Source organism: Eulemur rufifrons, chromosome 17 (genome assembly GCF_041146395.1).
Source record: "Eulemur rufifrons isolate Redbay chromosome 17, OSU_ERuf_1, whole genome shotgun sequence".
Classification (NCBI taxonomy): domain Eukaryota; kingdom Metazoa; phylum Chordata; class Mammalia; order Primates; family Lemuridae; genus Eulemur; species Eulemur rufifrons.
This window is the reverse complement of record NC_090999.1, coordinates 65,537,905-65,565,872: the sequence shown is the minus strand read 5'-3', so window position 1 is coordinate 65,565,872 and position 27,968 is coordinate 65,537,905. Positions and strand designations below refer to the sequence as shown.

Here is a 27,968-nt window from a genome sequence, read left to right as displayed (position 1 = left end):
TTTTAATGTATTTATATATAGTTCCAGAACATTATTTTCTTATTTTTGTTCAAGCTGTTTTTGGATTAGTGTGGGTTTTAAGCCACTGATCGATTGCACTTTCATACTTCCTTGGTTCTTTCAGCCAGTCCTGATGCCACCTAAGGTTTGCTATAACATTTGAATAATTTTGTCCTATACTTTGTTTCCACTTGATAAACTCTTCTTTATTGTATTGGTGTACAGAAGCAGAAACTTTAGGGTAGTTTACAATGGAACGAAGCTTTTGATCCAAAGAAAAAGTGATTTCTGGAAATTTTATTGCAATATTTGTTAGTTCATCTGGATCCGAGGAAAGATCTGAAAGAAAAATATTAAATGTCTGTCAAAATAGTTACCTGCCAAAAATTTTATTTAGAATGTCATTATGATGGACAATATATTAGAATTTTTTACTTTCAGTTCCTCTCTGTAGTAAAATGAAGGACAGTGTAAATGGCAAAATAATATACCAAAATTTATACACCCTGTCACATGTGCCCAAATTATCTTCCTTCCTGCCATTCTCTTATTCATTCTTAGATGCCAGAAACAAAGATTTATCATTAGTAAGCTGGTTTAGAACTAATTCTTCCTGTTTTTGATGGCTTGCCTACTTTAACATGCAGAGGAAAAAAAATAGTAATGCTTCTATTATCCCATTTCAACAGCCTCAAAATTTCCAGTTATAAAAATTCTTTATATAGACAAGTTATATTCTTGCAACTTCACTTACTCCTAGTTTTCTTTATATATTAGCATCTTGTGCTTGGATTTTTGAAAGTTACATTCACCAATACGGTCTACTTAAGCAAACAGCCATGGAAATAAAAATCTCTCCATCACTATTGGCAAGGAAATAATGGTAAAATCTGTAAATGCCCTTTTTACTTATGGCATGAGAAGACAGGGATGTAACTAGGATGCCAATGTAATTGGAAAAGCAACAAGTCAAAGATCTTAGGACAATTAACGTCAGATAGTAAGCGAACACTGCATGTTGAGGGAAAAACCTCTATGGGCCTATTGCAGTACAGTAACCAGGAGACCCCTGAGGATATATATGCCTGTGGTAGGAGAGTTCAGGCAGCACCTCTTTAGGGAAGGGAAGGCAGTGAGAATTCTCTAAATCCTAGAGAATACAGAAAACACTGATTCCCCACTCTGATCTTTTGATAGTCATATCTGCTTTTTGCAGAACATGGTATTTAAAAACAAAATTTCAACAAATTTAAAGATTTAATTGGCTTTTATTTAGTGATTTATGAATTGGGCAACATCCCATCTAAAGATTTAGAAAAGGCACTCTGATGAGATGAGCAGAGAAGGTGAATCTTTATAAGCAGAAAGAGGCTGAAGAATGCAGAGACAAGGAACAAAATGCAGATTGGTCATTACAAAGTTACTTTTTTTATAGGGTTAAAACAGAGGAATTCCTTATCATGCCGGCTCAAGTAAACTGAACCCCTTCTGATTGGTTACTGTGAATCTCCTTGGTTTTTTTTTTGGCAATTGGCCTGTTTTAAAGTTCAGTTTGATTATGTGGTCCCTAGCACAAGTGACTCCATCCTGGTTTGGTCTGGTCTGTTGGACCTAGTACAGCTCAGTTCAAAACAATGGCCTCTCATAAATTTCATTTGACAATGGCAGATGAACGAGCAACACATGCCCATTACTCATCAAGATGAAAATTTAAGTACTTGCTTTTGAAGCCAAGAATCCCCTGCTCTTAAAGGGGGTTAGCCAGTTTGGCCCCTAAAGAATTATTTTGAGTTAATAATTCTGACATTTGTAATTGGAAAGGAGACTTAGGGAGAAATGAATATTAATGATGGCTTTAGCACATATTTTATGTACAACATGGGGAAAGAGGATAAATAAAACCCTAAATCCAATAACGATGTTTAAAAATTAATTCACAGAGTAGTGAAGCAGGAAGGCATTTTTATAGGGTAGAAGGAGCAGTGATTTTGGAGTGAGACTTGGGTTGAAATCACAGTTCTGCTACTTCTTGAGACCTTGAATAGGTATCTGAATTTCTCTGATCCCTGGTCTCCTTGTTTGTAAAATGAAGATAATAATGGTATTATCTTGTAGGGTTGTGGTGAGCATTAAATAATATATGTAGAATGTCAAGCTCCATAAGAGACAGGTGTTAATCCTTCAGGACAGGTGAAACCTAGGTATAATGAGAAGGTGTTGACTGCTGATTGAGAAAGATAACCATGAGTATTAATAGATACCCTCATCAGTGAAAACAGTGGCTTCATCTTGAGACCCAGATCAAAGGCCTTAGGGCACATTTTCTGAAATTCTGACGCTTATTTGCAAAGAAGCTGCTCTTCATATGGGCAGCCCTTTGTAGACTGTTCCAGCATGAGAAGCAGTAGATATTAATTTATTTTACAGTGATTATTAGATTTCTTGAGCAATGCAAGTCAGCTTATTACATATAATATTACACCTAAAAATATATAACAAAATTACCAAAGAGTTGAGGCAATACTGAGGCACCATCAGAGTAGGCTATATACTTCCATCGGTTAGTTCGAAACATGTAGATGGAAGCATTCACATTACATCCATGGAATTCACTCAGGACCCAGGGCGGATGTACATTTTTGAATTTATGTTCATTCTTAAATGTTTCTGATGATAATGGCAACAAAGAGTATCCACTCAGGTTTTGAGGCAGAGGAATTTGAGCAATATCTATATAAGAAAAATAAAATATTTAAAAATAACTCATTCTTTTATTAGTTGAAAATACATAAATGACATAATTTACATAATTTACATTTTTGGATACCATTAAAAGCCACAGACTGGAGATTATATATGGATTTTGTAAACAGACTGCTTAGATTCAAATGCTTACTCCACTAGTCATGTGACCGTGCCCAAGTTATTCACTTCTCTGAACCTCAGTTTTCTCACCTGTAAAACAGGGACAATAACAGTACTTGTATCTCATAGGCTCATTTTAGGTTTAAATAAGATAATTTATGTAAAATTCTGAGACACAGAAGCTCTCAACAAATATTAGTTAATATCACCAGTCTTTTTTTTTTCCTAAAGGATTAAATAGTCACAGTTGTTCTTAAAATTTTTCTATGGGATATTAACAAGACCTATATAAGAAAGGGATTTAGTAGTCATATACATTTACAAAACAATGGTTAAAAAAAATTAAATAGTAAATTTATTGTAGATGTAAATGTATTGCTGATGTGCATTACAAAGCTTCAAGACGGGTATACAGTATACCATGTGTTCCAAAGTTATTTGATGACAGAATGTTTTTTTTACTCTCAAGTAGCATCTTGAGGGACTAGTACTTTGTAAAACACGCCTTGAGGAATCCTGGATTATACTGATATAGGGAAAAGTAATTTATTTTTAATGTACCAAATATAGACACAAAGAACAATAACAAGAGAAATGTCCAACTTAAAAACAGATTGTATTTTTAAAAACTGCTTTTCAGGTATTTGGAACTCAAACTGCCTTTTTCCTATAGAAAAATTACCATTAATTGTGGCTGAGTACTTAACATAGATCTAAAATAAGTCTGCAGTTGCCTCACCCATCCCTTTTCTGGTTTCAGTGTTCCATGTTTTTATGTATATTTAAATATTTCCAGTGAAAAACAGAATTATATCAGTAATGTTAGAAACTATACAAAATTGAGTAAGAAAATTAGTTTAACTTGACTGTATCTGAGGAAAAACAGATTATTTAAAGGAGAATAAGAAAGTAGACAAAGACCTCTTTAAATCTTGTGAAGGTAATGTTTCATATATATCTTAATTTAAAAATTTGTATCTTTCATTTTCCTTGGAAGAGGCAAATATAAACACTAATATTCTGCCAACCAATCATAATCAGAAATTTTTTTCATGTTAAGTAACTTGCCCAAGGTCACATAATTGGTAAATACTGAGGAGAGGTTTGAACTCAGGCAGTCTGACTCTAGAATTTCTGTACTTTTTAATACTACACCATAAGTCTTGCTTTACTGTAGTTATTCAATTTCACAATATTTCTCAGCCAATAAAAACACAATAGTCTATGTAGAATAACTACCTACCCCCAGCCTTCCACTAAGATCCTGTAACAAGAAGGGGTTGCAATTAAAATCACTAGCAATTAGGTATTCTTTTAAATACAACTATATTTTTATATAATTACATATTCACAATTCAAAAAAATCTAGACTTATCTTTTAAAAGTGGGAGGAAGGTAGGTGTTTTACAAAAAGATCAACTATTGAAAGAAAAAATTCACATGAAAATCAGTTTAAAAGTGAAAATCAAAACAATTTTAATTTCAAAATGAGACTACCTTTATTTCTCACTGAGCTAAAGAATGCCGGTACAAGGTATTAGAGAAGAAAAAATTTGGGGGAGTAATTTTTAAAGAATAATATCTGAAATAATGATATCAACTCTAATACTACGAAGAATTCCTATTCATAAAAATGGTACTTTCCTACTAATATTAGGAAATGATAATGTGATAGTATATTATAAAGGACCTATAAGGATAAATAAACTAAGAATATTCTTCCCAATTCATCATGAAATATTTTATAGAAAAAAGTACTCTTTTAAAAAAACCTTTAAAAAACTACTTATGAATTCAGACTTTTAAATGAAAGCGTTGTAGCATCTTCAATTTCAATAGACTCTTGATAGTAAGGTAGGTTTATTAAAACAGGAATCCTAATTGGTTTTTCCTATTCAGTATCTTTCTATTGATGTTTTTTTGAATCACCATCTTTTATATATTTCTAAGATCCATAGAATTGAGGAAAGAGAAAGTCTGGCTTGGGCTATGATTTGAGAATTTTTTTTTTTTTTGACACCAGAAGTATTTATTTCTGTTTCACAATACTTCAGGATTTTAATTTCATTTTTATTTCCCAGAAGACTCAAATATCTTGTTTTAAAGCTCAAATGTACTATGAGCAAAGTTCATCCTTGAAAAATCAATTTCAAAACAAATTTTTCTCTTTATGTCATTTTTCTTTTTAAGCTTATACTGTGTGTGTGTAAATGGGATTCATACAAAATAGTATAGCTACCTCTATGCTAATAAAGAAAGGACCTTTAGAGTTCTAAGAATATAGTCTATATCTATTTTGAGCTCCTAACTGGTTAGAACAAAATAAGAAATCCTTTGTAGATACTTGGTCAAAATATGTATAAGTTTATTTATTAAGCAGAGGTGAAACAGAACATACTGTCCGACAGGTTTAATTATAGAGTTAATCACAATAAAGTAGCTTTAAATTCTTCCAGCTCTGAGGAATTTTATTTTAAGAGGTTGAATTAAACATCAGATTAAACATGAACCATCAGAATTATCTTTGCTTTGTTGGCTGCTAAGGCTGTTAAGGCAACAGACTCAGTTTATGCCTGATAATCCTGGTATAATTGTTAATAGTCTTCTTTTAAAAATGTGCTGATTTGGACTGTAAATTAGATGAGCACTCTATCTCAATAAACAAACAGACAAAACAAACAAACCAGTTTAAACAATTTTAAAGCCCACATTTTCTTTTTAATAATACATGGGTAATATTTTCATGTATTTTACTTTTTAAAATAGAATTGACTATTTTTTATCCAATCCATTACTACTAGACATTCATATTGTTTCTAATTCTTTCTTCATACTATAATAAATATCCATGGAGATAAGTATTTGTGTATAGCTATAGGTTATTTCCTAAAATTGGAATTTCTAGGTCAAAAGTTATGCACATTACTAAGAAATTTGAAACGTAATAACACATTTGCCTCCAGAAAATTTGTATCAGTTTATACTCCCAGTAGCAGTATATAAGAAGACTTATTTCTATGTGAGATTTGCTAATTCTTCTTAATCTTAGCAAACTCTATATGTGAAAGAAAAATGGTATGTTCTTGTTTTAATATTTTTATGACTACTGAGTTTGAATCTTCAAAAATATCTTGGCCATTTGTATATCTTCTGTCGTGAACTGCTTATTTATATCTTTTGGTCAATTTGTTAACAGGGTATTTCTCTTTTTCTTATAGATTTATAAGAACCCTAGGGATATTAACCCTTTATCATTTATAAAAGTTAATTTTAAATAAATAATACTGTTACAATATTAACTCCTGGTACCAACATAAGGTTCTTGTGGCATCTTTCTTTGTATCTTGTATCTTACTTGCATCTTTGTCTTTCCACCTTATTTCTGCTTAACATCTGGTTAATAGGATGTTTTAGTGTTTTACATAAAGACCCATTCCCAGGTATTCTCCTCCACTCTTTCCTCCTCCCTAAAAAAATCATTTAAATATAGCTTTCTCCCTTCTGATAACAAAAAGAATATATACTATGAAACACATTATAAATTGTGCTAATCCTTGAAGATATTAATTTAATTTTTAGTTTAGAATTGGAGAGATACTTATTTTGGGTTATACTTCCTTTACTCTTTTATTGGGCAGGTCTAACCAATACATGATATAAACACTGTTAATAAAATATATTCTGCAGGGAAATGTGATTAATAAGGAGTCTCTGACCAAGAATCTTATGAAAGATAAAAGCAAATAAAAATCTATATAAAACTATGAAGTTCTGGAAAATTATAATAATTGAAAAATTGCAGGAAAAACCTACAACTGCAGGGAACCTGCATCATTTCCAGAAGAGTGGGGATGGAATGCAAAGGAGTTTCAAAGGAGCCAAAGAAATTCTTACTGTCAAGTAACATAAAGTAGGCAGTGATAGGCAGGTGTCTCCCTAGGTAGACAAATGAAAATTTCCTCGTTCTAACCATAGTATTTTCTTCTATGATCTGTTAGATAAATACATTATGAAATCTGTCAGTTTGCAGATGACCTTTAACTTGTATGATGTACAAAATGGCAAGTAGTGATAATATCTCAAGATCATAGAGTACAAAATTTGCATTGTGAACAAATATAAAACAATGTTTAAAGAAAAATTTAAACTATGCACATTAATCAACTAACATATAAGGTGACTGAATGTCTAGGAATAAAACAGGACTCACTGTAGACAGGTCCCTAAAGATACTGGACTATTTAGCTGCTACAGTCAAAAAGACAAACAAAATGCCAAATATCACTATGAAATATATTGCAGGAAAAACTGAGAAAGAATCAGTCCAACTTTCCGTAATCTTTTATAGTACTTTTTGCAGTTCTGGGCACTGTACCTCAAGAAAACAGAACAAGGCTAAAAAGTCAAACAAATATGATGACGCAAGGAGGATTTTCTTTGGGAATGGGGAGAGTGGGGCAAGTTCTACATGAGGAAAAATTGGGGAAGGAAACTGTAAAGAGAAGCCAACATAAATAAGCACATACTCATAAAACTCAAAAGATGAGAATAACAAAGACACAAATACACGATTACATATGAAGTTCTTAAGAAAACAGAAATGAGAAAAAGTAATAGCAATCAGCTGGAAATTGATGGAGCCAGAAAATGGCCAAGATATGGCTAAGTGTGATAACTGCTTTGGGACAATGGGGAACCAGCAAATGATGAAGAGTTTAAAAATTCAAAGAACAACAAGGAAGCGTGCTCAAATTTAGGAGAAGTGGCACAAAATAAAAGAGAATGGGGAATGGCACTGATTTAAATTACCTTTAAATAAATTTAGTTAAATGAAGAGAAAGGCTTTGTAGCAGAAAGTGGGAGATAAAAAGAACCCTTGTTTCTTTGATTTTAAGATGTGTTTGTTTAACATTTTAACATTTCTGAAATTAGAGAATATACACACACATATGTATATCTTGTGTTATCTTCTCCTTTCACCAAAATTTATGAACTGATGGTGCTTTTTACAAGTGATGGTGCCTTAGAACAGAGGAATTACAGCGTTTAAATGCTAATGAATTTAAAGTGATCTGTTAAATTAGATAGAAATTAACAGTTCTAGGCTGGGCGCGGTGGCTCACGCCTGTAATCCTAGCACTCTGGGAGGCCGAGGCGGGTGGATCGCTCAAGGTCAAGAGTTCGAGACCAGCCTGAGCAAGAGCGAGACCCCCGTCTCTACTAAAAATAGAAAAAAATTATATGGACAACTAAAAATATATATATAGAAAAATTAGCCGAGTATAGTGGCGCATGCCTGTAGTCCCAGCTACTCGGGAGGCTGAGGCAGGAGGATCGCTTGAGCCCAGGAGTTTGAGGTTGCTGTGAGCTAGGCTGACGCCACGGCACTCACTCTAGCCTGGGCAACAGAGTGAGACTCTGTCTCAAAAAAAAAAAAAAAAAAAAAAAAAAAGAAATTAACAGTTCTATATCATTTCCTTTGAATTTGATGATGTAGTTAGTGTAGTGTCTTCAACATAAACTGCTAACTATCCCTATCCAAATGTTGCTTTTCTAGACCTATGGCTGTGCTCATAGACATTAAGAAGCTAGTAAAGCAAATAATACAGAACTATCTACAGAGTCGGATGAGGAATATGCTCATACTTAGTAGTTTCAAAGTGGGTAGAATAATCCAGAAAGGAAGTGCTTATATTTTAGAGAGGTGGTGGTAGAGAATCAGATGTTGTGCAAATCACAAAGTTATGAAACTGAATATCTTACGTGGCTTACTTCATAGTCATATCCTGATTGTGAATCTTTTGAAGGGAAAATGAGCAAAGTGAAGTCCACAGAAACATGAGAAATATTACCCTCATTTTTTAGAGTACAGATTTGACTCATAGTTAAATGAGTTGCTCAGGGTTATAAACAAGTCAGCAGGACCTCTGACTATTTTGCTTGTTCATTCTCCAGCATTATTACGAATAAATATTTATACAATTGCATTACTTACCAAGCATAGTAGGGTAAATATCCACAAGAGAAACCACATTTGATACTTGTTGGTTGGCCTTAATTCCTGGTCCCATTATCAAAAGTGGAACATGGGCACTAGCTTCATACATACTCATTTTATAAAACTGTCGATGTTCCATGGCCAGCTCGCCATGGTCTGAGAAATACATGACGATAGTTTTTTGAAGAAGATCTAACTGGCGAAGAGCCAAAATAATTTCACCTACAACAGAAATCAAGATAAATCTATTAATTAGCTTTTAGTTCATGTCTTATTGTATCACATTAAGTTTATATTAATAACAATTCTACTCTTTAAAAGTTTGCCAGTATGCTTTTTAACATCTGAATATTATGTACTGATCTTAAGTAAGTCATATCAAGTTTCATATATTTAATACTTGATTCTGAATTAACAAACTAGAGAGGGAGGAGAAAATATAATATCTGTAGGAACTTTTGCTCAAGGCTTCTTTATCTGGAAATCATGCTGGCTTGCTTTCTAAGTTTCTATTAGAGAATAGGGGGAAAAGTCTTGCCTTTAGTGTCTCAAGTGAGAAAGATGAGTTGGATGTCAGCACTGCACATGTCACAGATGATAAAAAGATTGATGTCACCACTGACCCACAATTTCTGTGCAACAGGAGGTGATAGAGTAGTCAGAATTCTTCTTTGCTACTTTTTCTCCCAGCCCCCTGAGCAATTCCCAGATCGTGCTCATGAGATTGGCTGTGGGTTCTGGAAATCCCTCCTTTGAAAAAGGGCTGAGGGCAGTACAGATAGTATACGAGTATGATTTAGCATTATTCTTGGGTAGGGAATAACTGGACAGTAAAATTCCTATCATCGGTCCCTCTTAGTGTTCTGAAACTTCCTCATTGTAATTAAGAGAATCACAATAATGCATAGTACAGAAAGAGGAGTCATCCCTACTTTGGCAGTTGCTGAATCTGGGGTTCAGGGGTCTATATTATTTAAAAATCCCACCGATTCTGAGTTCAGTCAGAATTGAGACCCACTGCTCTATGGAGTTTTTCAGTGTTGAGACCCTCCAGATACTTCATCTGGACAACCAGAATTATTTCCTTATCAGTCTTGTCTCCACTCCTCTTTCCCCTCCATGGTATCCCTTGTGCTACCTTGGGACAATCTTTCTAAAACACCTGATCATTTGATTATGTCACATCCCTGCTTAAAACTTTTCACAGCTTCCCACTGTCTAATTCTTTAGCAAGACAAGCAAGGGCCCTGTCCACTCTCCAACCTCAGCACCCTCAGCTACCTGGTAGACCTTTACCTTTCAGCACATTAAACTACTCAGAATCCCCTGAACACACCATATTAGTTTACACTTCCTTGCCCCTGCACACACTCTGCCCTCCACGGTGAATGCTCTTTCTCCCCACCACCGACTTGACTAATTCCCATTCTTTCTTTATGGCCCAGGATCTCTCTGACGAAGCATCACTCCCTGTTCCTCCAGGGAGAGCGAATCACACTTCATTTTCCAAGACCCCTGCAACTTGTACTTTACTGTAATTACTACAATATGTTGTGATTCTTGGCATTTATGCTCATTCAGTAAATGTTTACTGAGTGCTTACTATGTGCTAGGCACTGTGGATACCATGCTAGGCACCTAGGATGCAATGATGAATAAGGCTGAATGTCCCTCCCCACCCCCGTCATGAAGCTTGTGTTCTTCAAAAATGACAGATATTAATAGTAAACAAGTAAACAGACAATAATAATTAATATTATGATGTTAAATAACATGACAAGATGTAGAGTAAGAAGAATGATGGGGCTGGTATACTAACTTAGAGTGGTTGAGGAAGACATCCCCAAGGATAATATCCAAGCTGAGAGCCAACACTGAGAATAAGCCAGCCATGTAAAAGGCAAAGAGAAGGGCATGCCAGGCAGAGGGAGCAGAAAATAGAAAGGCCTTAAGATGGGGAAAGACCTAAGAGTGTCTTTAATTAATGTGTGATTTCTTAATAGTACTCCATGTACTACCCACAGTGCCCAACATAGTGCCTGATAGCTAAGAAGTACTACATGCTTGGTAACAAACACAATGAACAGTAAGTAATAAATATTATTTGGTGACAAGACCACTGTAGATTTAAAAATGAAGATACCATATATTCCATAAACTTTGTAATTTGAAGTAGGAAATCTGCTGCATTTTTTTCCCTCTGAACAGATTTCAAGAGTAGTCCCACATTCCCTGCACCAACATTATATTTCACTTTAGTAGATATGGATGAATGGATGGCTGTAAGCTTTCAAATGCTATTTCTAGGGTGCAAATGGGTGAACATTCCCTAACATTAGAAAATATCAATGGACTACAACTCAACACATACATGGACTCATGATTAAAGAAACTTACTTAAAATCTTATTATTTTCATTAAGATTATTTGGAAAGTCCTATGACTCCTACATTTTATGCTTGCTATAGTATAAATATTAATAATTTATCCATATGGATTTTTTGTTTTCTGCTATACAGAAAATATAGAAAATAGAAAAGTATACCTTTCTATTTTTACCCAATGAATGCTTTTAAACAAATAACCATTCACTTGTTATCCGCAAGGTTTACTCTTTATAGAAGAGATGCTACCCACACTTCACTAACACAATTATACTCCATTCCAACTTCAGCAAAATAAATGACATGACTTTATGAAAATAACTTTTGTTATAAAAATGGATATATTATAAAATGAGGGTTTTAACATGAAAAGGAAACTTTTCATGCTATAATGAAAAGTGAACAGGAATAAACACTCTCTTGACAATCATCTTATTAAGGTAGGTTTGGTTTTGAGTTGGCCTTGAGATGAACAAAGAAAGGAAATTCAAAATGATTTTGGACCAGAATATACATAAGTAAACTGGTTTCAGCTTTAGTTAAGCCTTGCTCTAAAGGACCTGGGGAAAATAGATTTGTTTTGTAATTATTAAAAGTCTGGAAGAAATCACAAGATTTTCTATAAGTAACCTTTCTCATCTCTCAGAACCTAAGCTGTCTTAGAATTACCTGTTACACGTGTTACCTGTGTTTGGCTGAATACCAATTCCTGTTTAAGGTTGGTAAAAACTTTTGTTTCAAGCAGATGATAGCCTCCTAGCATCCTTATTTATGTATGAACAAATCTGAGCATTAATGAATCTGAGAATTTATCAATAACTAAGATAGAAAAGCTTTTTATTCTATTAATAATGCAAGTTATCCAATTTTTATACGTCAAGATTCTTATAGTTCTAAGTCTTATGTATCAAAACGACTGTTGTGAGAATATCTGAGGATGTTCATGCAAGTCATCAACCAGCATGATCATAGTTTGTTGCAAAAACATTATACTTTTTCTTAATGTAATTGCTTAATAATTATACCACCTACCAAGCATGGCATCTGTCTCAGCACACATAGCATAATAAAATGCTCTAATATTCTTAATTTCTTTTTCTGTAAACTTTCCAGTGCAGTTTTTTGTATAAGAAGAGTAATAATCTACCGGGTGCATTTCTGACAGAGGCAGCCATTTTGGGATTTTAATGGCATCTCGAGATACCTAAAAAGGGGAGAAGAAACTTAGTTATGCTAGCAAAGTAGTAACATTCCTCTCCTCCAACAAATATGTATGGTGAACTAGACAATGTTTAATTGCTTTTAATATTAGAAAAGAATGGCTATAAATTACATAAGGAAAAAAATAAACTAAATACATAAATAATAAATTATTCATATTCTCACTAAGAACAAAAGGTATATATCATTATCTGTGTGTGAATATTAATATGTGTGTACATATATAGTGATGCAGTTGTAAAAAAATTTAAAAATTATACAGCTGAGTGAAAAATAAGAGCTTTAGTAGACAGTATTCTAGCACAGAAGTGTCTAAGCACTTTAATGTATATTAATAGTTGTGTGACCAATTCAAAACTTCAGAATCAACATCCTAAGATTATTGAATCCTTTTTCCCAATAATTCACTAGTAAAAATGCCAATATCTGATAAGATAGCCAAATGCTTGTTAAAAACAAATACATCTTTTAATACATATAAATGCTTACGGTTTTGATAAAAACAATTAAGACTAGATCTTTAATTCATATGTATCTTTTAGTTATGTAACTTTCATAAAGTTCAGACATCTACTTACTATTTAGTTAAAAGTTAATTCATTTCCTTTGGCTAGAAATTTCTGAAGATGGAGCCACTTAGAACTTTTTAAAGAAGATAGGGAGTATCTAAAACTCTGACATTATTTCCTTTAAAACAGGATGCAGTAAATAGTGTTTCTGATTAGAATTTTTAAAGTAACTTGATTTTAAGACTACATATTTCAAAATAGAGGGAGTCCTTGCATCATGTGGTTCTGATATACATAAATTTCATTATCACAGTTTAGTTAAATAACACCAGTTCCTGTAATCTTAGCACTCTGGGAGGGCGAGGTGGGAGGATTACCTAAACTCAGGAGTTTGAGACCAGCTTGAGTAAGAGCAAGACCCAGTCTCTACTAAAAATGGAAAAGTTCACTGGGCGCGGTGGCGCATGCCTGTAGTACCAGCTACTTGAGAGGCTGAGGCAGGAGACTCACTGGAGCCAAGGAATTTGAGGTTGCAGTGAGCTATGATGATGCCACTGCACTCTAGCTGGGGCAACAGAGCAACACTGTCTCAAAAAAACAAGCAACCCCCCAAAATGAAAAACCCCCCAAAACAAAACACCAGTTCCCCAACAACAGTGTTCGAATTTCAGTTTCCAGGGTATATTAACTATAAATAATTGCATAAAGTACAAACTTACATACTGATATGCTGCTAGCTCTTTACAAATCACTAGGTTTGTAACAGATGCACACTGCATTCATTGACTAATGCTGTTGTTTCTTTCAAAGTATGTCAGTGATAGGTTATTCAGCACATGCACAGACAGACAGCAAAGCATATACTTATGCTGCTTCCTTGCCTTCCAGTGAAAAATCCATGTGACACTTTATAAAAATGGATAATCAAAAGAGGAACTGGTCAACAAAGATAAATGTGCAGAAAAAAATGAAAAGTGATAAGGCTAGAAGTGACATTTGAATCAAACATAAAAAGAAATTACAGAAAGAGCTGACCTGGGAATGCAGACACTGTTACCATTCCAGAGACTCTAGATATGTAGCCAGAGGAACTTAGTGAAGGCACCCTTATTGATATAAATGTGGAAGGTTGTTGTGAAGAAAAGGACAAAGATGTCCCAGAGGAAGTGACATTGGTAAAAATTTTCACATTAAAGGAACTCTTGGAGATACAGCATGACATTCAAAGTGCCAAAGGTAAAATGATGGGAGGTGATACAAATTTAAAAAGGAATATGACAATTTGCCAGGTCATAAAGATGTTTGCTCTGTATCCTAAGTTAGATAATTAGAAAGCAAGCACTGTTCAAACTACTACTAAGTTCACAAACTGGTAAGTTTTGACAGCATAAGTTTAACCTATACTGATATGTTTTTAACGAACTGATACGTATTTTTTTTTTACAAAAAAATCCTCACTTTAATTCTCAAGGTTTCTAATGTTTTCATTACAGTACAGTAAGTAAATACTAATTTTATTATTTTTTTCTATTTTCATTTGTAACCAAAAGAAGAGACTTTTAAAGCTTTTGACAAATATATATAAAGGTTCCAGAAAAATGGTCATTTTTTTCGCTTGATTACTAAGATCATTTTGTACAGTTTCAGCTTGCAAGGTTATTTTTATAATCCTGAACTGTGTAAAGTGAGGACTGCCTACACTCTAAGAGAATGCCTTTCGGTTTCTCTTTTAATAGACATACGTGCAAATGTATTCAATCTAGAAGTAGGTTTCTGAGTTTTAATACTTTATTTCTGTAAAATTGCCCCATTAGCTTTTAATCAATCAGTTATTGGTCAAGTTTGAATATACAATTTTCAAATTTTTCTTTAGAAGTGATAATAAAAGAAACAATGAGCTAATACAAATAAGCTACAGATATAATGTTAACTTTTGAACTTTTGAGCATACACACTATAGTTACTTACTCTTTCAAGCCAGTAAAGAGATGTGTGAAAGGTTGAAGACCCAAAATTTTCTCCTGAAGATGGTGAAGGGTAAGGGTGTGGTAAATTTAATCCCAAGTAAAGAACAAATGGTTCAGTATAATTAATTGCTTCCTTTTTTAACCAATTTATTGCTTTGTCTGTATTCTTCCAGTCTTTTTCCATCACTCTTACTTTAGTCTTATTATGGATAAGATTAACCATAGGCCTGCCTTCTTGTCTGAGTAAGAAAGCAACATCTCTTGTCCATGCTTCTACACGATTACTGATGGAGCAAAAAGAAAGAAAAAGGTATATTATAAGGTATTTAAAAAGTTTTAAAAACTAAGCATACACATAAGAAAACAACATGGAAAACAAACTTTAGACTCAGTCATGTAAAGTTCAGAGTAATTAATATTAGATCTCGATATGAAAGTTTTTGAACATTAACACAAATCAAGTGTTCACTTATGTGTTCTTTAAAACTATGACAGATTACTTAGCGGGGTTACTTTTTCCTATGGCAAAATATTTAGTCAAAAAATGTTTCAGATTCCTAATATTTTTCCTCAGTCATTGAATTTTCTAGCACTTTCTTTTTCTCTCACAAGATGGTATTCTAACCAAAGCTATTATAATTTTCTTCTATCTCTAAGTCTTTATATTTTTAAAATCCTACCTACCATGTATACTACATGTGTTTCTCGAGTTTCAAGTTTTAAATTGTATCTAGCTCTATCTTTTCTCATTAAAAGAACAATTTTAACTATAATCCGAGCTATCTAACTGTGATGTAAATTTCTTACTATTGATATAAACTAGAGATATTTTCTTTATTAGTTGATTTGTAAGTTAAATGATTCAATTAACTCAATTTCTCTAAGTCTTTAGTCTATTTTATTTTACTGTTTGATTTTTTTCAATCAATGTTTAAGCATATATAGCTGACATAATTGTTTAGGAAGCAGTCGTGGGCATTTCTAGGAAGCCTATTTTTACAAATTTCAGTTGAGGTAAGTATGTCTGAAGTGCCATATCAATTAAGAAAAGTTTTAAAAATCCAGATACCAACTCACAAATAAAGAATATTTTGTATTAAAACATAATACTCCACTTGAGAAATTTCAATCCATACAAAATGACTAACAAGCCATGGATGAGCTAAAATAGAAGAATTTTATCATCTGTCTTCTGAAGGCAGGTAAAGAAATTTAAACAGCTGTAATGAAATTATCATTTTTCATTGTAGATATTTAATATATTTTGATAAAAATAATGGAAACTAGAATTTCAGCAGAATTAAATCTAACAGATTCTAATTAAATCTAACAGATGGGAAACCCTAAAATAGCAAGTTTTGTAAAATTCATCATGCTATCAAAACAATGATATTAGTTTCTCAGTCTTTTGCTTAAATCATTACTGAAATCTCACTATATATGACTATTAGAGTTCTCACAGGGGTGTAATTTTAGGAGTTTATAACACCAGCAGTACTTGTGGTAGAACTCAAAGCTTCTGAGATTAGAAGGAGATTCATACAGTCTGTTTAAGAACAAAAGTGCTTTCTTTTCAACTAAATAATATTACATGGAGAAATATGGCTGAGAAATTATTATAAGAAGAAAGCTTGTAATACAGCCTAATTAGCTGACTACTGTCTTGATTGTGCTGACTTACCCAGTGGACTCTATGATACAGTCAAGAGTGAGTCAGGAAAGATTTTCTAGCCTTGAAAGATGGCTGTATTGAACACAGTTGGCTGCATCTTTTGTCACAGCAATGATTAAGTGTGATTTCAACTAACCTTTCTGGTAATAAATTTATGCCCTCTCCCTATTTTTTTTTTTTTTTTTTTACTCTCTGTGTTCTTGAGATTCTTTTAACCCAGGTCCCCTTAAGGGTAAAAAGGCTCAAATCAAGTTAATCTTGGCCTAGTTTTATATTATGGCCAGATTTCAAACTTGGCTTTATTTTTGCTCTCTTACTAAATAATATGTGATTTACCCTCCTATCTTAGTGGCATTCTCTTTTATCTCTTCATAATGTGCCTTTGGCATGATTCTTGTAACTGCTGGTACTCAAGTAGAGTTATAACAAATGATTTCAGCATTGCTAGGGCAGTAGGAACAAGATTATAGTTGAAGGTAAAAGGTTCCTTTCTCAAATTTTTTACTTCTTTGATTGGTTGACTCATGTTCAGCCACTGTGCCTAAGTATAAAATATAATTTACTTTTTTGCAACTTAAATAGGAGAGTGAGGAAGAACAAAAAGCATGAAGTGATGTATTTGGATGATGAATATATTACAGTAGTTTGACACTTTTTAAGGCATTCAGTAAATATTCATAATTATAATCAATGTTGACTCTCTGTTTTACTTTCACTATTCCCTGGGCCAGCCCAATCTTCCTGGGCCATCATTAAGCATAATAAGAGCAGTAGGGGTAGCATAAGCAGTAATAGACTGCTACAGGAACTGCAATTCTTGGCCCAGAAAGTCCTTCTTCCCAGCCCTCCTTCTAGTCAGTAACTCTAATGAATAAAAGAGGGAAAAAGAATATTAATATGCAACTTTGTAACTACTATAATTGCAATAACAGAAAGATAATTCTTCTGAAATTATAATTCTCTTGAAATTATAATTCTCTGTGCTAACCAGTATCTCCAGTCCCTTCTTACAGGGGTGACAGTCTCTTAATCGGGCCAGATTATTGAACCTGGAAATCATACTTTTGATCATGTGCCTAGACCTACTTCTTTGTCTCATTGTTCTAAGTGTCTTTTTTTTTTTTTTCCTCTACCAGTAATTACTAAACCTTCCCCCAAATATAAGCTTCTAATTACTTAACCACTGGGGGTATTTTGAAGAAATTTCTTTCCATTCTATATCTATGTATTCTGTTCAGAATATCAAGAGTATGGTTTCAACCAGGACAGTGAAAAAAAGATTGTATTAATGAGGAGGAACCAAAACTACCTGTGGTTTGGATACTTTGATTCATTGGCTGTTCTCAATATAAATTTACCATTACTTGCAATAGGCACCAACATATTAGTTTCCTCTAAGCCAGCAATTCTCAAAGTGTGGTTCAGGGATCCCTGGGGTGCTCCAAGACACTTTTGAGTCTGTGAGGTCAAAACTATTATCATAACAGTAAGATGTTAATTTGCCTTTTTCAGTCTCATTCGCTCACTAGTGTATGGTGAAGGAGATTATGCTAATTTATCCCTAAGTGGGAGCTTAAATGTGTAATATACCCATCTCAAAGGAGATCGTTCTCTATAAACTTAGGCTTCAGTGTGTCATTTTGTCATGCCTCTCCTAAATAACCCAATGTCTACTTCAACTCTTTATATTAATAGAAATATAAGAAGGGCTTTTCTTCTCAAAGGGACATAAATAATAACCACTTATTTCTGGTAAAGACATTCACAATTGGTTACACCTTATCCTACCTCCACCTGAGGTCCCGTTCTTTATCTACTTGCCACTCCAAGTGTGTTCCACAGACCAGCAGTATTAGCAGCACCTGAGAGTTTGTTATAAATGCAGAATCTCAGGCCTCATCCTGAGATCCACTGAACTAGAACAGGCATTTAACAAGATGCCCAAGTGATTGTATGCATATTAAAGTTTGAGATTTACTGCTCTACATAACAGTGTGAGAATTCTTTTCTGCAAATATCCTCAATTTTTAGACAAGATAATCAAATTGGAGTTTCCATAATATACTATAAATAGGAGAATTATCCTACTTTGGTTCAATTTCAGAAAACAGGGGGATAGCCAAATATACTAACCAACAATCAGCAGTTTAATTAGTTCTTTTTAACAACAAAAAAAGTCCTCACTAATACAAATGAAAAATAAAGCTACTTAGCACATTACCAACTAATTATTACATAAATTTGTATTTTTGCCATTGCTGTGTGGGTTTTCTGTGCCTTTGAGCCAAATTCTACTGCTATAACATTGGATAAGTCAGTTCACAGGTAGCACAGAATTAGTTTACACAGTAATAATTACATCTAAAAAAATATCACACATTAAAATTGATGATGAACATGACAGTTTTTTTCCAACATTAATTAGGAATGTACACTTAAAACTTTAGCTTCCTGGCCAGGCGCTGTGGCTCACGCCTGTAATCCTAGCACTCTGGGAGGCCGAGGCGGGTGGATCGCTCAAGGTCAGGAGTTCGAGACCAGCCTGAGCAACAGCGAGACCCTGTCTCTACTAAAAATAGAAAGAAATTATATGGACAACTAAAATATATATATACAAAAAATTAGCCGGGCATGGTGGCGCATGCCTGTAGTCCCAGCTACTCGGGAGGCTGAGGCAGTAGGATCGCGTAAGCCCAGGAGTTTGAGGTTGCTGTGAGCTAGGCTGATGCCACGGCACTCACTCTAGCCTGGGCAACAGAGTGAGACTCTGTCCCCCAAAAAAAAAGAAAAAACTTTAGCTTCCCAAGATTCTACTGTAGACAACTATCTCAGACTTTAAGAGTTTCATGGAGATCCCCCCATCTCTCTCTCCTTGTTATTGATGGGATTGTAGCAGCTAATGTGTTTCCAATAAGTCTCTTGCATGGAAAAATGACAATTTTTAGAAATGGCCTTGCAAATTTCTGTATCAGCCTAATAAATTCTGTAAGAGAAAAAGGAATCCATACTCATTCCCATTAAATGCTCCTCTTTCAAAGTTGTGAGAAACACACATGCCATTTTTTTAAAGGATTCACAGGCCGGGTGCGGTGGCTCACGCCTGTAATCCTAGCACTCTGGGAGGCCGAGGTGGGCGGATCGTTTGAGCTCAGGAGTTCGAGACCAGCCTGAGCTAAAAGCGAGACCCCATCTCTACTAAAAATAGAAAGAAATTATATGGACAGCTAAAAATATATATAGAAAAAATTAGCCGGGCATGGTGGTGCATGCCTGTAGTCCCAGCTACTCGGGAGGCTGAGGCAGGAGGATCGCTTGAGCCCAGGAGTTTGAGGTTGCTGTGAGCTAGGCTGACGCCACGGCACTCACTCTAGCCTGGGCAACAGAGTGAGACTCTGTCTCAAAAAAAAAAAAAAAAAAAAAAAAAAAAAGGATTCACAAGGCTGTCCTCCCTCTTCCTTACATAAGATTACTCACAAAAAGACTGTTTTAATTGAATGAATCATACCAAGTCTTGTAAATTCAGACTGGAACATCAATTTTCAATATATAGCCTTTAAATGTTCAAAATATGCATTAAATGCATATTTATATTAAATATGCATGTTTTTCCATTGCTTAATTTTATTAATGCATGTTTTTCCATTGCTTAATTTTATTAATGCATGGTTTTCCATTGCTTAATTTTATTCTAATTGTTTTCTTTTTTGTTGAAATTACAGTAGCTGGTGCTCCTTAATTTTTTTATTTATGGATTTCTTTGTAAATATGATGAAAATCATGGCGTGTAGCTGCATCACTACAATCTCTGCCTCTGTCTTCTTCTCTATGTGTCTATGTCCTTTTTTCTCTTTTGATAAGGATAGCAATCATTGGATTTAGGGCTCACCCTAAGTCCAGGATGATTTCATTTCAAGATCCTTAACTAATTACATCTGTAAATAGGATCTATTTCCAAATAATGTCAGATTCTGAAGTTCTAGTCATGAAACACTATTCGACTCACTGCATTCATCATTATTTTTGTTAACATTTTTTTTCTTGTTCTTTCTTATCATCACCATTAGTATCATCATCATCACTACAACTTTTACCAGTAACCCTGAATTAGCACTTGCTGGCAAGAAAGAGGTACTGCTCTAACGTCTTAGTATGTATTTGTGTTGGGGGGAGAGGTCATAAGTGTTGGAGGACTGCAAGATCACACCCAAGTGTGCTAGGAGGAATTGCAGGACTCAGAATGTAGTTGTATTCATGGCTATGATTTATTATATATGAGGATACAGAGCAAACCAGCAAAGAGACAAGCTGCTTAGGATGAACTCCAGAGGAAACCAGGCCCACGCTTCCAAGTGGAGCCACAAAGGACATCCTTAATTCTTCCAGCGTTGAATTGTGACAACACATGTGAAGTGCTGTTTCCACTCTTTAGAGACTCAGTGCCCAAGTTTTTATTGGGGCTTTATCATGTAGGCACCCTCTGCTTAGCACAGACCAAAATTCCAGACTCCCAGGATAGCAGGTGTTTGGCATAAACCACATTGTACAAATGCTCTACGTACACAGTAAGTCACTTGTATCAGTTAAGGAATAGTGGGAATATTCCCAAAATCCAGGTTCCAGGATGCCAGGCATGGGCCGACCTGGCAAGTAGGCCTTTAACGATAGTAGTCTCAGGCCTGCCATGTTAGCTTTTTCCTGCACATATTGTTTCACTTAATTCTCATAACAAAGAAATTAAAGTTCAGTTAGCTTAGATAATGTGTCTAAGATTGCGCTACTACAAAGTTAGCAGCAAATAGAACTAGAATTCAAAAGTAGGCAATCTGATTCTTGACTTCTACTCTTAACCACTATGCTTGGCTGCCTGGTTTTTGAAGATTAAGTAGAATGAAAGAACAAAAAAGTTACAATAGACTCAAGTTGGAAAAAAGTGATAAAGGCAAGTAGGAAGAAGGCTATGGTTTTATATATAGAGATCATATAATGGAAACCCAATCAAAATAAAATATGGGTTAAACAATATTATAAACACCATTTATAGACTTTCAATGTTTAAGAAAAACAAAATTACCAGCATGTTAGAAATTTTAATATTTTAGGAATATTAAAGAAAGATAAAGGTTTAGCCTAATTAACACAATCAAGGGATTAAGGGATTTACTTTCATCTTTGTGGAGAAATAAAAAAATAAAAGTCAAAAAAGAATACATGTACATGCTATAGTAGAGGGCAGTCTATTAAAATTATTATTGTTTTAATTTTTACCTAATGGAATGATGTCCTGAAGTATAGTCCAGTTTTCCAAATTTTTGTGTTCGGTAGCCATGCTTCTCCATGACATCCATCCAGGTTGTATAATTTGGATCTAGACCCTTAAAGTTATTCCAAGATTCTGTCAAGTGAGTGAAGAGGCCACTCCACATTGCTGGGACAAAGAAAAAAAGAAATTGGGATTAAAGTAAAGCTTAACAAATTTGTTTTAACTATTAAGACAATTATTCTGAGAGAGCGGTCTACTAGTTTATAGCTCATGCTCTAAAATAAGACATACCTATGCTAGGTGCTTTATCTAACACTTCTGATACCTCATTTTATCGAGGGGCAAACCCCACAAGGAATCACTATTTCCATTTACAGATGAGGTGACTAAGGCTTACAGGTTAAGTTACTTAAGGTAAATACAGCTGGAATTAAATATTAAACTTGTATGACTCTAGAGTCTTCTTTCAATCATAAAAATAATCTCTAAGTACTTATTGATTAATTTTCTAAATCAGTCAATTGAAGCATAGATGTCATTTTCCCAATGTCTTCAAAGATTTTCCTTTTTCCTTGTCCTTTTGCTGGTTTTTCACAGAAAATTTAAGTGTACTATGTCTTCTGTCTCATTTTCTACAACTATAATTGTTTATTCAATAAATACTTATTTTCCTTTCCCCATTTCTGTGTATACACATAGTAGGTTGGAATAAATAAACTTTCTGTTTTCATCTAACAAAATGCTTTCTAAGAGGTGATATGGGGGATTACTTGGATTTGAATCTCAGTAACTCGAGTTACTGAGTGGCTTTTGATAAGTTATTGAACCTTTCTGTACTTTAGTTTTCATCTGCAAAATGGAGATAATAAGAGTATCTACCTCATGGAAATATTATGAGAATTATATAAATTAATACATGTAAGGTACTTCGAATAGTGCCAGGCACAAAGAATGCAATATATGTTAGTTTTTATTGCTATTATTTTTTCTCTTTGTTTCAAACTCTTCAAAATATACTTCTTCTAGAAAAAAACATCGTCTAACATTTTTGAGACTGTTAAAGTTCATTGACCACTTTCTCATTATTTCATTTGATGTTCAAAACAACCCTGTGAGGTACACCGCACATACAACAATTCATAGATACAGAAACTGACTTGCTTGACATGATCCATTGAGAATTAGAATCCAGGTGATCATCTCACCCTAGCCTATTGCTCATTCCACTTTATAGTTAACAAAACTGTTTTCTAATACATCTGGTCCTTCATTATTGAAATATCATTTACAAGATAGGTTTCCTTTAATCTTTGGTAATTATTAATAAATAGTTGATAGTGCTGAAAATGTAGGTAAAAGGACTTGTAACTCAAATCACAGAGAATACCATCTCAGTAACTTACAGACAAACCAAATTGTGGAGTGCTATTTACAAGTTGCAAGGCAAACAATCATAAACCAGAAGGACAGAGGAAAAGGAAGACAACTATGAGACAGTGGACAGCATTTATAAAAATGGCAATATTTTCCTGTTTTTTAAATTATTCATGGCTTAATGTCACTGATGTTTTGCCATTAAAACTATGCCTATTTGTTAAATTATTATAATTAATATAATAAAAGTGAACAATTAGATTTGGGATAGAAGTGAATTGAGACTAAAGAGAAAGAGATAACATATGCAATCTGAAATAATATAGAAAAATTCAGAAAAACCCGAGTATAAGAAGTTTTAACTACTTTGTGGTATACTTTAATGTCCATATAAGTCCTCCCAATTACCTATAACCTTACTGAAAAATTTCCCTGGAAACAGAACTGTTTTAGGAAATACGAGTATTTCCTCATTTGCTTGAATAGTCAAAAGATTCCTAGTCACCAATCATAAGGAAATGAAACAGTAACACATGAACTAGACATCACTCTATTTTTTTTTTTTTTTTTTTTTTGTGACAGAGTCTCACTTTGTTGCCCGGGCTAGAGTGAGTGCCGTGGCATCAGCCTAGCTCACAGCAACCTCAAACTCCTGGGTTCAAGCGATCCTACTGCCTCAGCCTCCCGAGTAGCTGGGACTACAGGCATGCGCCACCATGCCCGGCTAATTTTTTCTATTTATGTATTTTAGTTGTCCATATAATTTCTTTCTATTTTTAGTAGAGACGGGGTCTCGCTCTTGCTCAGGCTGGTCTCGAACTCCTGACCTTGAGCGATCCACCCGCCTCGGCCTCCCAGAGTGCTAGGATTACAGGCGTGAGCCACCGCGCCCGGCCTAGACATCACTCTAAATGATAAAATTTCCTACTCTTGAAAAATAAATTAGGAATTCTAGTAACCCCAATACCCAATACACACCTTAAAACACATCTCTTATATTAAAAATTTTTTTTATTAGGGGCCAAATATGACTTACTATCCTACTTTTAGGTATAATCTTTTAAGCTGTGAATATATTTTCAGTATGTAGTCACTTTCTTCCATTAATATTAAGGATGTTCATACCTGCACGTGATGGGCAACAGATTGGAGAGTTTGTATAGGCATTCAGAAAGGAAGTGCCATGTGCTTTCATTAAGTTGATAAAAGGAAGTTTTACTACCTGACTTCCTGGATGAAATGTTAACCTTCCATCCTGAAATAAAGACATTTAATTAGCATTTACTGCATTACAAATGAAGAAAATTATCTTCTTTAACCATAAAATTTACAATAGCAAAAGACTTCAATATGATTGTAAGAATCCTCAGAAGATAAAAAACAAGTACAGAGAGTGTTACCAATATCTGGTATCTATAAGTATCTAGAATTCAATGCAGTATTATGCCTGGACTCATCTGGGTACAGTAATTAAAGGACATTCTGGAAAGTTCTTTTGGGAGATGATGGACTGACTGAACAGATTATTTAGTGAATACTTACTATGTGCCAGGCACTGTCCAAGATCTGAGGATACAATGGTAAATAAAACACAGTCCCGACCCCCATGAAGCTTATAGTCTAGTGAGTGAGGCAAAAAGTATACTGGTAAATAAAACATGAATAATTACACATGATGATATGTGCTTTGAAAAACACCTGTGACATGGAAGGAAAAGGTAGCCCTACTTCAGACAGAGTGGACAGGGAAGAATTCTCTGGGATGTATGAAACCTAAAGAATGAGCAGTATCTAGCCATTCAAATAATTTAAAGGATGTGTAAAGTTTGAGATCTCTGTGAGAGGTAAGTGCTGATGTCAATTAGGCAGCTGGATAAATGAGTCTGAAAATTAGAAGAGATGTTTGAGTTGGAGATGAATTGGGAATTGAAAAACTCTCTTTGGTAAACTGCAAAGGCAGAAAAAATATATTCTAGACCTGGAGTTACATCTATTATATGTTTTCAATATAATTATCAGTATCGTTTAAAAAATGAGCCAATCCAAAATACTGTATACGAATAAACCGTTGCAATGTCTGTGATTTCCAAATGGAGATACAAAGTAGGATGTTGGATACAGACAGGAATCTGGACTTGAGAGAAGTCGATCTTGGTGAAATAAACTTGGGAGTCTTTAGCATATTCATGTTATTGAAAAACTGTGAGACTGAATGAAACCTTTTAGGGAGAGAGCGAAAGGAGAGGAAAGAAAGGGGTCCAGAGGAAGCTACGAGAAATCCCAAATGGGAGGAGAAGGGAGTATGGGAAACTGAGAAAGAATGGCCAATGGGGAAGAAGTTATGAAGAGGCCGAGAACCATGAAAGCTGAGAGAAGACAGTGAGCCAAGAAAAAGGTAAAGTCTGCTATGTTCAGAAGATGCCTGAAATGAGGCCAGAAAATGCACATGGAATTGGCTGTATGGAGATAGATGGTGATCTTGATGAGAATACTTTCAATGGAGTAGTTACAGATGGACAGCTAAACTGGAAAAGGGGAAAGAGAATGGGAGGCAAGAAAGTGAGGGAGCAGGTGGAAAAAAAAAAACACCTTTTCTAAGAGGTTATTTTGCAAAGGGAAATGGGAAAAATGGGATGGTTGTTAGAGAATGGCATGTTAGCTGGAGGAGAATGTGGGATTAAGGTCAGGTATTTGTCTTTTTTAAGATGAGGAAAATCAGAGCATGTTTTATGTCAAACTAAATGACCACTTCTAGCAAGACTAATCATTGAATGCTAAGCAAGTAACTACTGATTTCCTAAATGATGACATAGAATTCTAGCCTAAGACAAAAGTACATAGTACCCCCCCCCACATAAGAATTTAAGTCTATAAATTCAAATTCTCAGAAACTTATCCTCACAAATTCCAAATACCTATATGTCTCACTCTTACAATTTTTTGCATATGAGAAGATAACCATTTGTGGCTACTGCCTGGAATCTACACAACCAGCTACCCAGACTTATCTGGTTGGGGAATGGAGCAGATTGGGGGATGGAGGAGAAAGTCACAAAGCAGAAGCACTGTCATAGAGGTGCTATGTAATTCAAATACTGGGGCTTGGACTTCAGGTCCTGCCGGCTAGGTTCAGAGCCACTGCCAATGGCTACTACAGCATATCAATAACACACAGATCAGATGATCAGATTAAAATCGATGTTAGTGATTTCTTTACTCATTTCTATGACTGGTACAGGGATGTCATCTGTATCAAAAGTAGTATGGAAAGCAGGAATCTTTAAAGTATGAGTAAGTGGCAGAGATGGCAAGAAGGGGAGGAGATAAATGTCCCATTTGGGGAAGTTCCTGAAAATTCCACGTGTGAAAGGTGGTCTGTGTTAAGATTACTGCTTGGGAAATAAAAGGCAGGAATATATAATTATTATTTAGTGAATGAAATGAAATGAATCTCTAATCCAGAGAGCCTTCCAATTATAAAAGAAGTTTAATGTGCTCAAAATTGAACAGTATACTTTTGTAAAGCTTAATAAACAGGATAAAGTTCATCAATTGCATGATTTGTATTTGATTAGGTTCTCAGGAAATATTATGTGAATTATGATACACATATTCTCAATGTCAAAAGCACATCAATAATACCGTAAATGAAGAGCAAAATGTTATATTATTAGAGAAATTACTGGACATTTTCAGAAGTTTTGGTTTTTAACTCCATGTAGTTTTTATATACTAGCAAATAATTTAAAAACATAGGCTACCACTAGTACCACTGATAACGGTACCAACGGGAGATGGTCCACATAATAGTTAATTATGAATTGAAAGGCATCTTAACATGGCTAGTGGATGAAAACCAGTGAAAGCAAGTTTTCCATAGTGTGTTAATGTGGTTTTCAATAGATAGACAGGCATAAGTGAACGCACAGTTCTGTAATATTTAGATGGGAGAGAAAATCTTGCAGAATGGCTTTTGGGATCACTTCCATCATTTACTAATAGCCCATTTCAATTTTCTCAAGGCCATTCCTGTGGTTCAAATGAATGAAGCATTATAACATTGGGCATAAAAAAGAGGCCCATTAATTGGCTTTCTGTATAAAAGTGACAGAAATGGCCTTAGTTTCTGCATTCTGCTAGTATTTTTAACTCTCATAGATTCAGACATTTTCCCTCTTGGGATGGCTAAAAGAGTGCGTTTCACTTACTAAAGTACTGCTTTATACATATGTATATATATGTGGTGTGTATATGGGGCTTCACAATAAAACATATTTCTTACTTTGCACCGGGGTAAAACATGTTTGAAAATGTCTCAGATTCTGCCCTCCAAGGCCTGCGGCACAGGAGGGAGGCAGTGTCGCAGCTGCGGGTCTGGAGCGGGGCGTCCCCTTCCTTGCCCCGCTGTATACTTACGAAGGAGTCGCTCACGACTAGCACCACGTTGGGCGCTCCGGCTGCCCCCCGCCTCTGTCCACCTGTCCCGGGGGCCGGTGCCGCCAGCGCCGAGGAAACTGCGACCACCGACACCCACAGCAGCAGCATCGCAGGTAGCGGTTCTGGGAGCCGGCCGCTGGGCCAGCCTCCCCGCTCCGGCAGGGGAGAGGAGGGCGGGGACGGAGCACAACTCTCAGAACTTGTAGTTTGGTTTCCATATAGTAACTCAGCGATTCACCTGCAGAAATACGACTCCCATCAGGCCCAGAGCAAGCACATGC

The 27,968-nt window shown here is 34.8% G+C and overlaps 1 protein-coding gene across 1 annotated transcript; it reads right to left on the bottom strand.

Annotated features, from left to right (window-relative positions):
• Positions 1-6: 6 nt before the first annotated feature.
• Positions 7-27,913, bottom strand: ARSK (arylsulfatase family member K). Its single transcript, XM_069492321.1, has 8 exons — positions 27,667-27,913; positions 24,376-24,505; positions 21,882-22,041; positions 14,946-15,228; positions 12,280-12,451; positions 8,861-9,085; positions 2,506-2,730; positions 7-339 (listed from the first exon to the last, which is right to left on the bottom strand). Exons 1-8 carry the CDS (start codon positions 27,793-27,795, stop codon positions 50-52), a joined length of 1,614 nt encoding a protein of 537 aa, XP_069348422.1. The 5' UTR covers positions 27,796-27,913; the 3' UTR covers positions 7-49.
• Between the last annotated feature and the right edge of the window lie 55 nt (positions 27,914-27,968).